The 18,029-nt window shown below is 54.6% G+C and overlaps 1 protein-coding gene across 18 annotated transcripts in view; it reads right to left on the bottom strand.

Annotated features, from left to right (window-relative positions):
* Positions 1-18,029, bottom strand: part of PTK2 (protein tyrosine kinase 2) — a 248,642-nt gene that overhangs the window by 14,959 nt on the left and 215,654 nt on the right. For all 18 annotated transcript variants that reach the window (XM_032315953.1, XM_032315950.1, XM_032315952.1 and 15 more), the window contains 3 exons: positions 15,308-15,394; positions 12,203-12,340; positions 11,121-11,252 (listed from right to left, as the gene is read on the bottom strand). In XM_032315953.1, the coding sequence (XP_032171844.1) occupies positions 11,121-11,252; positions 12,203-12,340; positions 15,308-15,394 (357 nt within the window). The remainder of the gene's footprint in view (positions 1-11,120; positions 11,253-12,202; positions 12,341-15,307; positions 15,395-18,029) is intronic.

Genomic DNA, 18,029 nt, shown 5'->3' on the forward strand with positions numbered 1-18,029 from the left:
GAAAAATCCTCCAACCCCGTGATGCCAAACACAGGTCAGTCGTCCTGGCAAAGCCACATGTGCAGAGCGAAGAGGAGGGCCCTGCGGCCGCACGCAGCCCGGGAAAGCCTGTCTTCTCCGCTCCTCCTAGCGCCGCACGGGGTTTCTCCTGGACAGAGAGACCTCCGCCCCGGGCGCTGCTTCCTGGCAGAGTGGGGCTCGTCTGTCCTCGGCAGCAGAGTCCAGTCACGCTCACTTCCTTTCCCCGCCCACCGCATCTACGATTCAGAAACCACGCGGATAAAGCTGGATCTACCACGAATAAGAGTATGCGAATTTCACGAACCCCCCAACAGACCAAGGTGGTTACATGCCGTCATGGTATAGCGCGTGTTAGGTCTGCTCCTCCTGAAGCCCAGGATGTGTGGTGGCCTCCCGCCCGCCCGACACCCGCTCCATGGCCACGCAGACTCCTGCGTCCCCTTTGCCCATGTGCTCCGGCCCCAGACCCCTTTTTGGGGGGCACTTCCCAAGGCCTCTCCAGACAGGATGGCTCCTTTCTCGGTCTCTGCCAGTCTGCTGAATCTTATAGAGATCCTCTCCGTGGCAGGAATCCCGCAGTAATCACTTCCCCCATTCGACAGAGAACGTCTCGATGTCTGATTTGTCCTGTCCACCCTACACCTGCAAGGGCCCGGCACTGAGCACAGAGGACAGAACCCATAAGCGCTGGTGTGTGGCGGTGTAGTGGGGTGGGGGGAAGTGTGAGAAAGCAATGAGCTTTATCTGCCTTCTTACAAACGTGTTTACAAAAATGAAGACATGCCACAGAATTTTCTATCCTTTATGTAACATTATATAGTGGAAATGGGTCAAAACCAGGTTAATAAGCTGCAGTACCCACCCCCCCCAATGTGAGGGCTGTCACACACAGAAATGGACAGTGAGGTGAACGGGCTCTGGCGTCAGGCAGCCTGGGGGTGGCTCAGGCTCCAGCCCTTTCAAAGCGGAGTGACCTGGGCCTTAGTTTTTTCCGCTTCGAAACAGCGCAGTCATGGTAGCCACTGCCCGTGTCTCACGGGAGGATTAGATGAATGAATACTACAGACCAAGCAGGCACCACAGAGAGGGTCACGTGAAGGAAACTGTTCTGTCTGCTGAATGCCACGGCCCTTTTCAAAATTTTGACTGTGTAAATAGGTTGTGGATGTAGACCTCTGTGTGGCAATGTTTGACGACGTCCCTGACTATTTCCCTAGCATAGGTTTCTAAGGATGGAATTTCTGAGTCAGAGGGTTCGAGCATCTGACAAATCCCGGCTCGAGCTGCCCAGCGGGCGCGCTGTCTGGCGTTACTGCTGTCCAGAGGCTCCCTCCGGGCCTGCACCGCTGCACTGCCATTGAAAACAGTTCAAGAAACAAAATACTGTATAGATCTGCGCTCCGTTCCTACACATTAGAACTTCTGCTTCTTCGCACCGGATGCCAGGCCCCGGGAGGATGGAGGCTGTGGGCTGTCGGCTTCCCCCACTCTCTCTGTGACCGGGTAGGAACAGGACACGCAGGGGGGAGGAAATGCAGTCCCTGCACGACTGACCGTGAACAGGGACCATGCCCCTTGGACAAGGCATCCAACCTCTCCAAACCCATCATTTCTCAGCTGGAAAAGGGGTAGTCGCCTCGTACAGTGACTATAAAGATTAAGTACGTGCTTGAGACAGTCACATGCGTACTGGACATTCAGTAAGTACTTGCTCAAGGAATGCCGTAGTAAAAATGCAAGGGAGAGAAGATGTTTCACAGACGAGGAACTCCCGGCTCAGAAGGCAGAACTACAGGCACACGGTGGGGCTACCGCGCGGGGCTCCTGACGCCGAGGGAAAGCAGGTATCGCAGAAGATGGTCTGTGCGGTCTCCGGGCGGTGATCCAAGCTGTGTCCTCACCATGCTCTGGTGGATTAAGCCTGCAGCAGCGTTAGGTCTGAAACACCATGTACATACTTGCAGTCAAATGCTCTACCACTGAGCTATACCCCCCACCATGTACATACTTGAATTATAAGATACTTTGTTGCTAAAACATACCAACCGCATCACTGCCCGCCCCTTCCTCTCACGGTCTCTCCACAGCCTGTGACGCTGACGGCATCTCACCCACAGAACTGCCGCCAAAGCCGGCGTCTGTCCTCTCAAACCTGGCTGTCGCCGTGCCGACTCGGGCCATGGAATGTTCTAGATCCTCTGTTGTCTTTCCCCGTCTTCATAGCCTCCATCTCTGGGAAGCGCATTCTCCGCTCCTCTCTGTGTGGCACCTCCTCAGCCGTGAGTTCGAGCCAGAGATTTTGGCAGTGCGGTCCCGCGTCCTGACTCCGCTTGGGGCTCTGGTTCTCCTGCTGCTGGCCCCATGTCTGCAGGGACGCCCTCCGCGGACGTCCTGAGCCCCTCCACCATCCACGGGGGTGATCCCCTTCCTCCAAACTCCTGTCTCTGTTCACATTTTGGCCTCTTCCCATGAACCACAAATTCTTCACGACATCTAGGACGATGCGTCCTTTCCAGAAGGTTTTCAGCTGGCTTCACCCAGCTCCGTTGGAGGACTCCCTACCCATGGCCGCTATCACCGTCTTAAATAAGACGACTTGACCGTGGATGCTACTCCTTGATCTCCTGGCCACAGATCCGCCTAAACCTCTGCGGCCGTCCCCATCAGAGCTCCTGGTGACCAGGTACACTGCCAGTGAGCGGTCCTATTTCAAAACGAATCTTTTCTTCCGGGCAGGAGGTCTCAAGAGTGCGCTTAAAACATTCAGTGAGTCCTGCTGTAAGCAGACAGCAGTCGCGCAGCCTCTCCCGCTCCATTGATAGAGCTCAGGCAGAAAGATTCCACATGATTCCGCAGGGCCTAGGACTTCCAGAATGGCCCGTGGGCACCGGCCTCATCCTACCCTCACCAGCTGCGGGAGCCCCTAACAAGGGGTCAGCCTGTCCTTTGAGGCTTTAAAGCCAGCCACCGACTTCTCTCCAGCTGCCGATGTCCTAGATGGCGTCTCCTTCCCGTACAAGGGACACCTGTTCATCTACACGGGACACCTGTTGCTTGGCGCAGCCGCCTTCGTGAGTGACCTGAGCTCGATATTCTGGAGAACCACGGCAGCTCTGACGTCGGCACTGCCGTTCGGTCCTGCACGGGGACGGTCTGGAGACGACCCCTTCCCTGCAGCGTCAGGGACCGCTGCCGGCTTCCGGCTGCTCTCCCGAGGCTTCCTCACCTCTCCCAGCCGACCCGGAACTGAAGAGCGCGCAGGCCTTGCTCTGGGTGAGGCTCTGGCTCGAGAGAAAGCGGTTCCTGCTGGGATCTTCTATCCAGACCAGAACCACGCTCTCCACGTCGGCAAGAAGGCCGTTTCGCTTTCTTACCAGCTGGGTATCCCGGAGAAGCTCGTGTGATTTCCTTCCAGAACTTCTTGCGTTCACGATGTGGCTGTGGGTGCAGGAGACCTCGCCTTCCGCCTGTCTGGGTCCCCATCGGCCTTCTCACGACGCTTGATCGTTTCTAGCTTCCCGATTTAAAGTGGGATGTGGGACTTTTCCTTTCACCTCAACAGAGGGGTGCCTGTGGGGTTATTAACTGCCTAATCTCCATGTTTTTGTGTCAGGGAACAGGGCTATCCGAGGAGAGGGCGAGAGAGATGCGGGGCTGGCTGGTCGCGGAGCGGCCGCACAGAGACCGTGTTTACGAAGTTCTCCAGCTCCTGTGGGCGCGGCTCATGCGCGGCAACTACACTTGTACTCAAAGACCACAGATTGGGGATCATCCCAGAAATCTAGTGACGACGAGAACGTCTAAAGCACCATGAGAACCACCACCATATGACACGAGACATGAAGAGAGCAAATGCTGTGGGGAAAATGGCACCAACAGACTTGCTCAGCGCAGGGTTTGCCACAAACTTTCAGCACGGAAAGAACACAACGGCTGTGATAAAATGAGGAACAGCCGTAGCTGTCTGAGGCAACATGAGGTGTGTCGTCAGGTAACAGCTAGTTAGCGAGTACTTGTAACTGTAGGAAACAGAGATATATATATATTTAAAGATATAATTTATTTATTTGACAGACAGAGATCACGAGTGGGCAGAGAGGCAGGCAGAGAGAGGAAGGTAAGCAGGCTCCCTGCTGAGCAGAGAGCCCGATGCGGGGCTCGATCCCAGGACCCTCAGATCATGACCTGAGCCGAAGGCAGAGGCTTTAACCCACTGAGCCACCAGGTGCTCCAGAAATAGATATTTTTAAAAGTTTGTTTGTTTATTTAAGGAAGCTCTACACTCAATGTGGGGCTTAACCCCATGACCCAGAGATCAAGTATGTTCTTCTGAATGAGTCAGCCAGGCACCCTGAACTGGAGGAAGTACTTTACTTTTTTACTTAAACAAAAGCAAATGACATTTACTGTCACAGAATTAGGTGCTGTGTTTCGTGCATTTACATGAATTATCTATTTCCACAGAAACCATATGAGATGACTTATTTTTCCGACTCACAGTAACTCCCTCATGTTAAAACTTTCCCCAGGACAGGACTTCGATTTTAAAATGAGAAAGCCTGTCTCTATAAAGTCCACTTGTGTGCTAGGAACGGAAATATCCAAGCCTTTTCCTCACACGGACGACGCGGCCTGAGAGAGGAGTGCCAGCTCGGGGGCCTCAGGGGGCCGGACTCAGCCCGTCTGGTGCCGCTCCTGGGGAAACGAAACCTTCCTGTTCCCTCTTACAATATTCTAGATTTGGAGATAGCAGTATGAGAAGAGGAAACGGACACTGAAATCTTACCCAAATAGAGCACAAACGCCGAGAACGTCCGGGGCTGCCTGGGGCGTCCCCCCCCCCCCCCATCAGGCAGGCCTTCTCCTCCCTTCCTTAGCTCGGGTATAACGTGCACAGCCAAGTGCACAAATCCCGCGTGTACGAGCTCCGTGCACTCTTAGAGATGCGTGCGCCCACCCAACACCGCGGACGCCCGCAGCGGGCTTGAGCTGAGACCTGACTCCGCCGCAGGAGGGGACCGATCCGACCGCACCCCAGAGCGCTCACACGAGAGAACTGCGTCATGTGCACGGCCCTGTGCCTCGTGTCTCTGGCGGACATTATCTCTGTGAGCCCCTCCCTGCGGATGTGTGTTGGGGTTTTCCCAGTTTCACTGTCGTGCGGTAGCCACTGTGTCACTGATCGAGTCTGTGGGAACCGGCAGGTGGGTTATTTCCAGCTCCTGGTACCGAAGAGCAGCAGCGCTGTGAGTTCTGTGTTGTGTGGCATGTGCACCACGTCGCCGTGGGCAGCCGGTGAGGGCTGAAGGCTCTGTTTCAGGTTCTGGGGACATGGCAGCCCACAGTCGCGGTGTGGGCTCTACGCTCACAGCCATCCCTCTAGAAACTTCAAACGTGAGGCTTTCCAAAGTCCCTTCTCCTTCAATGTGGCCGATGCAAGGAACACAGGAGGGATGCGGCCTGGCTCAGGAGAAGCGGGCCAGAGGCGGTCTTGTGACCCTGTCCTTGCCGCCCACCACCCCCACGAGTGCCCTGTCCTGGCACTCATCATTATTCAGACTGACTGGGTCTGTGTGACAGGAGAAACAGCTTAAACACTCATTTCCTTTTCCAGACCACACTGCAGGCTTTACATAGAGAGGACTTTCTGACGTTAACATTAAATCCTGTCTTGCGGGGCGCCTGGGTGGCTCAGTGGGTTAAGCCGCTGCCTTCGGCTCGGGTTGTGATCTCAGGGTCCTGGGATGGAGTCCCACATCAGGATCTCTGCTTGGCGGGGAGCCTGCTTCCTCCTCTCTCTCTCTGCCTGACTTTCTGCCTACTTGTGATCTCTCTCTCTGTCAAAATAAATAAATAAAATCTTTAAAAAAAAAAAAAATCCTGTCTTGCGCACCGTGCCACGTTCGACTACTGTGCACACTGGAAGGAAGATAAATGGGGACCCAAGTCTGTCTGGCAGCAGGGCCTGATGCGAAGGCATATGCTCTGAACAGACTGAGGGGCCAGCCGGTGTGGGACAGCCCATGAGGCGGGGGGCTCGCTGGCACACAGCCATCTCAGAGAGTTCACGAGTGGGTCGGGGAGCGGGTCCAGCACAAGGAACAAGAGCCGTAGGTCAGAGCCGTGTGGCCTTGGGCAAGCGCCAGCATGGGGACACGTGGGGACGTACGGACTCCCCAGAGCACTCAAGAAAAGGTAGCCGCTGGAACTAAGAGCAGTCCCCACACTCAGTGCTGAGTCCTAACAATGGGAGGTTAGATCGACAGCAGCTGAGTCTCAACTACTAGAAAAAATCTGGACAATATTTCTGACAAAGTAACTTGGAAGATAATTTTCCCAACAAATCTGCAGGCCCTCTGGCAGGGTGCAGAAGCTTACCCTGTGGAAGGGAGAGGTGGTGATATGCCCAGCGCGGCCTGAGGACTACTGAGCGTCAGGGACAGTGTGTCACCAGGTCATAATGAGACAAACAGAAGGCAAGCGTCTTTAGAAAGTTCTAGAGCAACTTGAAATAGTAATTCTTAGGCCTGGTGGAGTTCATAAAAACAATCTGGCTCATATTTCACATATGTTTAAAAAAAATTTCTTAAAACAAAACAAAACTTTTTTCTACTAATTGCCCTTTGTTTTACGAGGATATCACGTCTACAGTGGTTTAGGAAAAAACCCAGAAACTCACCCTTCCTCACTGACAGGCTGCCTCTTGCCCCCAGACTCCACATCCTGGGAGTATGTGCAGGTCCGGCCAAAGCAGAGGCCTTGCTGCCTAGCTGCTAAAAATAAGCCTCTGATGGGAGCTCTTCTACCAGCAAAAAGGAATTATGGCTTATGTGTAACAACCAGCAAATCTAATAGAAGCGATGCTTCCTTGCAGAACCCCTGAAAGCGGCCCACTCTCTCACTGAGTCTGTTATGTTAGTTTTCGGTCCGGAGCGGCTGGAGGGCACTCCGGGACGGTCTTTGGGAACTCTGCAGGATGCGGGATAGGATCTAGGAGTTTGGAGTCTCAGCAGCGCAGCTCGCACAGGCGCTGGAGAACAAGCTGGGAGGCAGAGACGGCCCTTGGAGGAAGAACCGTGAGTTCCCTCCTTGCCCACCTGAGTACGAGCTACACATCCTAATCCTCGACCCAGCCCCGGGAGAACACTACTACCTGCGCTCTCTAGAGAAGGTAACTATGCTACAGAAGAACAGATTAATAAATGCAAGCAGAGAGATTAAACAATTTTTAAGGGGTCGTTAATAACTAGGATTTTTAATTCTCATTGGGCTGACTCTGGAGTCTGGGTTCTTTCTAGTAATGCCTTCCTGAAAACGAGAGTCCAAGCCAGGAATGATCACGCTGAGTGCCAACACGCAGTGTGCTCATTGTTTTCCTGCCACCTCCCACGTGCCTGGCCCCTGGCTCCCCCAGCCTGCCATGGCCTAAGGCGTCCTGTGTTGTCTGTCCCTCTCCGTGCGCCGTGGTGGTCCTTCTGTGCTCAGGTGTCCTTGGGCCCATGTGCTAGGCATGCTGGCTTCCTGGAATGTCTTCCCCAGATGTCCCTGGACTGACCCTTGCTGGGTCCTCCAGCTACTCAGCCCTCCCCAAAGGCTGCATGTGCTGGGCCTCCCCTCCTGTGCCCAGTCCTCTCTGTCACAGTCGGGGCTCTGCCTGGTACTCCCGCTCGGAGGAGGCCCCCGTCTCAAGTACGCACTTGCCCTCAGACCTACCACCTACAAGGCCTACCTTGCGAACACCCGAATCAAAGACAGGGTCGGGACTATCCGACCGCCCTGTGACCCCGGTACCGATTTGATCTTGAAGCCACAACGACAAAAGGGAAGTCATTCTCACTTACGGAGAGCAATACTAAATTCTAATGGGAAACAGTGACACACGCCATGACCTTAAAAGAATGACCAATTATGCCTTAAGTAGGGACTGACTCTGGAATGAGGGGTTGGCCCAAACCCAAGCAAAATGTCACACATTATTCATCATGTCAATGTCCTCACGAGTTATTCTTAAAAAACAAACAAAAAACCCCTCCCCAAACCCTAAAATACGTAACAGAAAAGGTATTACAGACAACATCTTTAAAAATGAAAGCAGGTGAGGACCTATTCAGTAAGAAAGTCTGCGAGAGACACTTCAGAATAGGAACACGATGTTACGAGGTATGTAACGAACACTGAAAATAAAGAAAGGAAATGCTTTTTAAAAAGTCACACGTAGATCACTTATGCCTCAAAATGGGGCGAAAAGCAACAGAAAATCCGAGGAAATCCGAGTTCATGTGCTGGATACTGGAAAACAGAAGAGCAGGGTCTAGAAATCACCCGCATATGCGCAGAGAGCACACGACCGCCGCGCTCAGTGAAGGCGACTGCACTAGAGCCAGGCAGGCATCCGGCAGGGAAGGGAGACGTGCACTTAAAAACACGGTGAGCAGTAAAGGAGGCCGGGACAAACCCTGGGCAAGGTCCTGAGCTCCGGAGACATGCCCACTGGGGATGCCACAGTGCCCAGGCCATCCCGCAGGCAAGGTGCGGCGCGCACCAGAGCTGCGGGGGCCCCTCCATGCAGCTTCGCGAACAGACTTCGAACACCATCTGCAAGCTGTGTGGGGGCTTAGAAACGTCCTGTGCGTGGGCGTGGGGTCCCCGGACTCACACATTTACCGAAGGCACCGAACCATACCCGATCCAGGCCTGTTCGTGCACTGCACGGAAACCATGTCCACGACAAGAGAAAGCCCCCCAGCGAGCCATCCGGGCCCCGAAACCACTCAGAAGACGGGGTCGGCACTGAGCTCAGGAGCTGCGTCCCACGGCTCTGGTCCGTTAGAGCGGGTGGGGATTTCTGAGAACAGTCTCCTGACCCACGCCGTTAGTCAGGCTCATCCTCTGCCAGTGGTCCTCCCTGGACTTGTCTTCCCTGCAGATTCCAATGGCTCCTTCAGCCTTGGCTCGACCGATCTGGCCACTGGCACCGCCCTTGACCCCTTGCTGCGTGCAGTACCCCAGCAGACGAGCAGTGCGGTCCGGTCGGCCGCGGCTCGGAGACAGCGCCTGGGTCACGCGTAGTCGGTCATACACAAGGCGACGGTATTCAGATACCTCAGATCCGGGCTGAAGAATCGGGAAATACCGACTTTCGAAATCCCACGTCCGTGCAGGCAACAGGCTGTCTGGACGAATGTCCGAGAGGGGCCGGAGGCCAGGCGTTTGGGCGGCCCAGAGCAGCTCGGGGCCGACCTGTCAGACTCCTGTGGGGACAAGCACCTCCGTCCGCAGCTTGCCCTGCGCTGCCGTCAGCTTCGATTTCAGTCACAGAGACTCTCGAGAGTTTGAAACTTCTGTTCGAAAGGCAGTCCCTCAGAGTGGCTGGCCACACTTCAGACCCTGCTGTGGGGAGGACGCGAGTACCCCCGCACGATGCTGCCTCGCACCTCGAGGGCGCGGACGGTGCGGCAGCCAGGACGGACCCCGCGCAGGTCCCCAGGCTGCTCCGGGCTCGGTCACACGCTAGCTGGGCGACGGCGGGAATCCTCTCTGTCCTAAAATGAGGGTGATACGGACTGGGCACACTCCTTTTTATCCTTGTCTCCAAAATTTACAAAGCACCAATGATCAAAAATTTAATTTAGTTTAGTTTAATTTTTATTTGATCTTGCATTTGAAGCAAGTGACTCTCATGGCAGAACGCGGCCGAGCTGAGGTGACGTCTGCATTTACACCCGTGCATACGAGCGTTCGTGCTTTGCTGCAGGAACACCGCCGCTCTTCCTCTGGGACGCTCCTAGAACATGACCTCGCCCGTGGCGTGCACACCACACTAGGCCGGTTTTCTAAAGTAAAAAAAATATTGAATTCTGAAGCAAAAAACCTTCAAGAATTGTGGGTATAGAACTCCTGACCGCTCTCCTCCTTGTGGGGTGGCTGTGCGGACAAGCTGACTTCACTTATGACAAATACGTCGGACGGTGACCGGCACCGTGGCAGACGTCGGCTAGGATTGAGGCGTTCGGACGTGAGCAGGTGTGTGCCGAGGACACGGGCGCTAGTCCTGCCTGGCGGTCACGGAGCGGGGGGCACCTGTGCCGTCTGCAGGCCTCTTGGCATGCTGCACGCTCCCGTGTGCAGAGCCCAGAGGCTTGTGCACTGAGCCCAGCACACTCTGTGGAGGCCACTGGCCTCCCTGAGAGTGAAAACAGGCTTCCCCGAGCCTGCGTGGTTAATTCTCCACAATTAAAAAAAAAATGAGAGCCACACACACAGGATGAAATCAGGGTCGCACGTTGATGAACGGTGCAGGTCAAAACTGCTGCGGCCTAACGCCGTTCACTGCTGCTTTCAGTGTGTCCGTGCCTGGAAGGCTGTGCACGATCTGAGAACCGTCCCCCAACCTCGCTCTGGTCCTTCAGCGCACAGCTGGACACAGACGCGTCCTCGGGGAAGTTTACTGAACCGAAGCATAGGCGAGTGGCTGTGGACGACCCAAGGAAAGGTAATGATTCCTGAATTTGTGGCAACGGTGGGCGTCCCGGCTCTGTCCCATCATCCTTTTCAGGCCACTCCAGGAAGACTGATCTAGCCGTGCGGGCTGACGGGGGCGTGCGCTCTGAGGCTGAGGGCGCAGGAGTCCAAAGGGCCCTCGTGTCAGGCGACACATAGAGACCACTCTGCCTCACCACTTCCTCTGCTGCAGGAGACTTCAGAGCGGGTGTGGACGGGGGCCACCAGATGCGCGTGGGGGAGGTGCCTGTCGGACCCCAGGACAGGGAATGCCGTGAAAGAGGGCCTGGTGCCCGGACGCCTGGCTCCACGCGCTGCAGGAACGAGATGCCAGCAGACACTTGTGGGGGAGCTGCTTCTGCGACAGCCACAGAGATGTCACACCTCTGAGCCTGTGATGCGCTGACTCAAATCTTAGAAATCTGGCCAGAAAAAAATCCCAGAAAAGCCAATAACCTAGGATCACGTGTGTTTGGGACCGGATGGAAAAGGCTGTGTCCTGTTCTGAAAAAGACCAGCTTTGCCCATCATCTGTACTACGCAGACGCTGGCAGAGCTCCCCAAGCGGAAGACGCCCCAATCACTAGGAACACAATTACCAGAAACCTCTCCTCCTTTTCCAGCCAGCGCTGATCTTCCTCCATCTCCTGCTGCTGCCGGATCAGCCGCTCCTCCATCAGGTGGGTCGGCAACACCTGCCCGATCCCGCGCAGGTCCAGCGCCGCCGAGTCCTGGGGGGCAGATGATAAAAGAGCGCATCATTCTCAGGCTACATCAGATGCCCTTACTGTTTCCTGTGCTTTTCCAAAAACAAACAAAAAACTGAACAGCAAAACAGCAAGGGAGGTGCAAACAGGGTCTCTCAGACCTGCTCAGCGGAGCGACTCGCCCAAAGGCTGCGAGAGAGCTGCGGCCAAGCACCTCTAACAAGTCCGAGTCCCTCGGCTCATAGCTCCGCTCGTGGGATTTATTCTCGAGAAAGAATCCAGGGCCCCTGGGTGGCTCGGTGGGCTAAGCAGCTGACTTTGGACGGCGCTGTGGTCTCGGGGTCCTGGGATCCAGCCCCGCATCAGGCCCCCGCTGGTATGCATGCATTCTCTCTCTCTCTCTAAAAAGAATGGATGCAAATCTTTAAAAAGAAAGAAAGGATCCCAGGTCTGTGCGGAGAAGGCACCGCCAGCTGCCGTGAAGAACTGAACACAGTCTGGGCCAGAACAGAAGGAAGATTAAGCTCAGCCCACACGCGCCACGGAGCACAGAGCAAGCGTCAGATGTGCTCACCCCAAGGTCAAGGGCATGGGTGGCAGACTACAGGTGCTCCGGGAGTCAAAGAAACAACATTAACGGCTACGGGAGGGGTTCTCGGTGCACCAGGCAAACCTGGTAGGGGTGAAGATGGCCCCCAGAGCGGGAGGCTGTCCCCTCTCCTGCCCGAGAACTGCTGCGCGCACGCGCTAACAATGTGCGGCCCCGTGCGCGGCCTTGTAGGCGGGTGGGCTGATGATGGTGGCGTCTCTGTTTCAGTAAAAAGGATTCACAGAACCGGGAACAATTCGAGATGTAGCGCCTTAATTTTAGAATTCGGTCATCAAAACGAGTAACTCCTAGGATTCAGAAATAAAAAATACTACAGGCAAAGCTTCATCAGCTAACAACAGAAGCCCCAAAACATGCAGGTTACCTCCACGCTGGGCTGCCACATTGATATCTCCTGCGCTCTGTGATTCCAGGAGTCCGTCTGGTCCAAGAGAGATGCCTGGCCCGGGTAGATGCTGCCAGCCATGGCCGTGACCCCATGGGATCCAGGATAGCCAGAGACCTGTGAATGTTGGGTAGCACAGTCATGCTTTCCACGTACAAGGGAGTGACTCAGATGACAGAGAACACCGCGCCAACAGGATAGTGGTACCCACAGATGTCCACGTGTAGATCCCTGGAGCCTGTGGCTATGGGAGCTTACACGGCAGAGGGACTTCCCATGGGTGGTTATACATTAGGCGCCTAGAGATGGGGAGGTGACCCTGGCTCATCGGCATGGACCTAATGTGTGGCTTCCTTCCCCACGCAAGGGGGAGAAGGGGAGACAGGCTAATGCAGTGTGGCCGGAGGATAGGGCACTGCTGGTTTTGAAGGGGGAAGGGTCAAGGCCAAGGGATGCAGGGGGCCTCTGGAAGGTGGTAAAGGCGAGGAAATGGATTCTCCACGAAAGAAAGGTAATCCACGGAGGCCGCGTAATTAAGTAGTGCAAAATACACACTAGGAAGTCAGAAATCATTTACTTTGGAACTCTGCACCCGGGATGCCACAGCACCAGGGGCCACAAACGCGGCTCAGTGGGCGCTGCTCTAGAGCGCCCCCTGTCTAATGAACTCGGGCTGGCGAGAGACGCAGGCGGCGTGCTCCAGCCTTGATCACCGCGGCAGAGAAAGAGGCTCAGAAGGTGCAGACGGAGAACAACTCCAAGGCAGCAGGAAATGAAAGCAGTTCCGTTGGGTGGCTTCCTTCCCCAGTCACGAGGGGCGGGGCAGAATCAGCAGTTTCCGTAACTCACTGGGCTCGTGCTGGGGTGCCAGGGTGTTTAGTTAATTCTTTAACAAGATAAAGCACAGCCAGATCCAGGATTTCCAAACACCAACACATTCTTCAACAAAGACTTTGTGCACTTGTCCAGTCTCTAGGCACTGTTTATACCAAAACTGCACACTGACAATATATAATTAATAAACTTTCAAGTAAGATGTACAGATGATCCTCACAGTTTACTAGAATCAAAGTTTTCAATAAAAATTCTACTGAACATAAATGTCATATCACTACTGTTTTTGGTCAGAAGGGCTACACTACCCCCAGACAACTTTTAGGAACTTGCACAGCAGAGACCGTTCAAGTATCCTGCGACAGCTTTCTATGGAACGCCAACCCTGTGAAAGGATCAATGAGCATTTCCGGCTAAGAAGGAGCACGAAAGCACCAGGCGACGTCCTGTAATCATTCTCAGTTACCAGATACGGACACTTGGGGCCTGGGAGAGCGGAATCATTCCTCTGCCTGCTGAAAATACAGATGCTTTCATGCAGCCAGTGAACCCTTACTCTGTTCTACACACTGTTCTGCGCACTTGAAGTAGTGACAAGCCACTGTCCTCACGGGCTTCTGCTCCGGAGGGGCGGGGCCAACAGCCGCACACGGATACGCATCAGAGCCCAGGTGGTGGAAGGGGCCCAGGTCAGTGAGCCCTGGGTGAGGGCTGAGGGCCCGTGGAGGCCTGCCTTCTGCTTTCTCTAAACACGTCTGGGGGCCCAGAGATTCATGCCTCCTCCGGGCAAGTGGGGCTCAGAGCAGTGTCTCCCGTAACAGGGCTCTCAGTCACGCAGGTCACCTTGGGGAGCTTGTTCCCAGCGTGACGCCCCTGGGTCCCCCTTCAGAACGGGTACAGTGGGATCTGGAGGCCGCGGAGCAGGTGAAGGGCCTGCCGCGGACCCGACTGCAGCGTCTCTAGCGCAGAATGGCCCGCACGCTCTCCCCAGGACCCTAAACCGCGAGGCGCTTGTCCATACCTATCTAAGAGGCCTGGATTTAAATCATAGCTGGGAGGCAAGAAAAGGAATAAGAATGCTTTCATGTGACCCGCAGCGACCCCGTGAAGGAGGCACGGTAAGCCTGCTTCTCTTTTTGCTCCTTTTTCCTCCTCCTGTCGAAGGAGACGGCAGGTAAAGGAACTTTCAGCTCCTCCCTCTCAGGACAAGGGCCCAAGGACTCCCTGTGGCTTGTTTTGTGTCTCACTCACTCAGTTAAGCGCTTCCCCCTCAAGGCTGGGTCTGGTCACCGAGTCAGCCGGTGACGAGCATCAGCTCGGGACACAAACGCGCGGCTTCACGAGAGCCACAGCCAACACAAATCACAAGCAGCGATTTATTTCCTGGAAGTGATCTGGCTGATTCTCCAAATAACATGACTATGGGGACACAATCCGTGGCATACACACACATGTACTGGACCACTCCTCAGCATTAGAAAGTTGTGACTTGCTGACACCCTCGTCAGGACGTCACCACAGATGTCACACCTGTACCAGCCGCTGAGCACACGAGAGGACACCCTGACAATCGCTTATCTCCAAGTCCAGAACACGCAACACCAACAGCTGGGACCAGTCGGAGTGAGGCTGTGCTGGGCAGCGGGCAACTGACAGGAGGGGAGGGGACCCTCCAGGGCCACAGACAAGCTCTGTCTTGGTGTGGGGTGGGGGACACCCGTGTACACGGCTGTCAGAACACGTGTGCATTTCCTCTAAGTAAATTATACCTCCAAAAAGCAAACACTCCCCTCAAAGCCAAAACATCACTGACTTTGCTTCTGGTCCTTCTTTCTCAAGGACGGTCGTGTCTAGTCTGATAAGATATCTGCCTGCAAGTCTGGCACCGTCCACACCTGGCCAATACGACATCTTGTCTGATTTTTTAGGTAAATTTGAATGTTATTCTTGCCTTCCAGAAACACCACCCTGTTCATTACTGGCTTTTCACCCCACATGTCTCCCAAACGGAGGACAGAAATGGGGCCGGGCGGGGGGGGGGGCACCTGCCCGCGCTGCTTTAAAGCCGAGGGGCCGATGACACAGCCTCCACTTAGACGGTCACTAAGGTGCATTACTCTCTTAGCTTTCTGCTCACCAAATTACAGTCCTATGTACAGAAGGAAAGAACAGAAATATCTCCAGGGTCCCTCCCCACCCGCAAGCCTGAAGAACAGAAGGCAAGGCCTTAGTCCGTAAGGATGAGCCTACCTGATAATGATTGGTCTGTACCATGTGCTGAGGACTGGGGTAAAATCCTTCGCTGGACCTTGGACTGGGGTAACCGGGTCTGCTGGGCTGTGAACACATCAACAGAGCATCACAGGAATGAGTACTTTGAAAATTTTGTTTAATCTCTGTTTTACTGCAAATAACAGAAAAAGATACTTTTCTCTAAAAGACTTTAGCTGGAAAGAATGATAAAGAGCGTCCAGGCACTTCGGTGGGGGAAGCAGTCTTTCCCACAAACATCCGGGACGGCAGGGCACCCCCCCATCAAAACACGGCGCTGGACCCCTTCCCCACAACACACACATGGATTAACTCAAGACGGAGCAGGGAGCTGAGCGGAAGAGCCGAGGCTGTAAACTCGTGGAGAACGGGCACGTCTCTGCAAGCCTGGGTGGGCGATGGTTTCATAGACAGGACCCCAAAAGCTCAGTCGCTAAGAATGAGAAAGGCACGTTGTACATCACCCAAACTAAAAGTTTCTGTCCTACAAATGGCACCACCAAGACAGAGAGGCCACAGAATGGAGCAAAGTGTGTGCACGTCACGTGTGGGAGTCGTAACCAGAATATACAAAGCCTCTTGCAGCTCCATAGTAACACGACACACAGTCCACACCGACAGTGGGCAAGGACTTGAGCAGACGGGAGGGGGAGCCAATCGATGGCCAACAAGATGTGCGGTGGCTCGGGCACCCAGGAAGAGCGGATCGGGAGGCTTTCGGAGCAGTGGGCTCTGCGGGCTCTGCAGCTTCCTGGTGGTGGGACTGTGGACAAGCCAGGCAGCCAACTGGTTTCTGCTTCTATCAGCTGGGAGCTGAGCTACAGGGACCGGGAAGTTACCTCCAACCTAAAACCCTCCATCCGTTTGTGACCTACGTGAATTTAAGGTTCATACCAGAAGAATGGTTTAGTGTGAAATAGAAGTGAAGCCCACAAAATCTTCCAAGTCTGACAGATTCACCGGAGTGCAAACCCACTACTCTCCAGCCAAACGGAGACCAGACTAAAAGGAGATGGACTGAGGGGCCAGCAAGCCCAGAGGAGGCAAGAAACACCTCAGAGACCCCGTCTCTTCCCACGGACACACACGGTCCTAGAGAAACACACACTTGGTTGGAGTGAAGTCCTGAGCAAGTCTGCGTGTCCAAGAGGAGTCTCAGTACCCAGTCTGCTCACACTGTCCCCGCCGCCCATCCTTGGGAGTCTTCTGTGGCGATTTCCTGAACTCTTGTGGTTTCTGCCACCTGACATAGTGCCCTAGTCCCCTGCTCTGGGTGTGTCTCCAACCCCAACTCGGATCGCAGCTGCCTCCATCTGCTTTTGCCCCGCTACCACAGACCTGCGCCATCTCCGAGGCTGGGAGCGCACCCCCATCCCTTGGGCCGACACTTGGGCAGCCCAGACACGGCTCACCCCAACCTCACCCAAATAGATCCCCAGGATCCCCAGGACACCTGAAAATAGGCAAGGGACATCAAAGGGGTGTCATAGGCTTTACCTTGTGTTCTAGGGTGGCAATTTCCAAAGTATGTTCCATGAAACCAAGGGGACCACCTTCAGATTTATATATATATATATATTTTTTTTAAGATTTTTAAAATTTATTTGACAGACAGAGATCACAAGCAGGCAGAGAGGCAGAACAGAGAAAGAGGGGGAAGCAGGCTCCCCGCTGAGCAGAGAGCCTGATGCGGGGCTCGATCCCAGGACCCTGGGATCACGACCTGAGCCGAAGGCAGAGGCTTAACCCACTGAGCCCCCCAGGCGCCCCTCAGCATAGTTTCTCACTGGAGCCCCTGGAAGAGCAACTCCTGTGTATACCGACAGACAATGTTACTTTGTCTTGTTTGAGCTTTACCAAGACTTTTTGCGGTTCTAGACAATCGCATCACACGAGCTCCATCGTGGCTGTGGGCTGGGCATGTGTCCTGTGTCCCCGCACCCGGCCACCTCAGCAGTCCTGTACGGTGATCCCACCTGCGCGCCTCCCATGGGCGTGCACAGCGTCTTAGCTTCTCAGGCACTGAGCAGGCTCCGGGCAGAACTGGATTCTGAATTTACAAAGTCCTCTTACTTCCTGTGTATTTCACTGGAGGGCCAGTGCGGGACGTCACGAAACGCTTCTTACAGAAGTGCAGTGCCGCTGCTGTCAGGGCTGAGAAATGCTTCTGAGGTAGCCACTCTGAAACCCTTTATTTTCAGGACTCCCTTTGTATTTTCAAAAATGACTGAGGACTCCAAGGGCTTTTGCTTGGCTGCAACAGATCTACCAATATTTACATCATTAAAATGAAAACAGACACTTAAAAGTAACAAACTAATTACACGTTAAAAAACAATCAGTGAGCAGAGTGGCACGCGTCCCACGTGTACGGAATTCCTCAGGCCTAGCAGAAGGCCGCCAGCTCTCCCACCGGCTCCCGCACGGCCTGCCGCGCCGCCTCGCCGCAGCACAGAGCGAATCCAGCCCCACACAGCCGTGCAGCGGAGGGGTGGGAGCCTGAGGAGTCGATGAACAGCTCCGGGCACAGATGTGCACACTGTTTCTGACCTTACGCTCCGACTCAGAAAGCGGTGGTATCTCAAAGGTGACTTGCAGTGTGGAATCTGAAAACTGTGTCGTCATCTGTGATGTTTAGATCTGTTACTCTGTCCTGTACCATGAGTGGACCTTCCACGCGTGGTGATTCTGTGACGTCCTG

The sequence above is a fragment of the Mustela erminea genome, chromosome 16 (assembly GCF_009829155.1).
Source record: "Mustela erminea isolate mMusErm1 chromosome 16, mMusErm1.Pri, whole genome shotgun sequence".
NCBI classification, from domain to species: domain Eukaryota; kingdom Metazoa; phylum Chordata; class Mammalia; order Carnivora; family Mustelidae; genus Mustela; species Mustela erminea.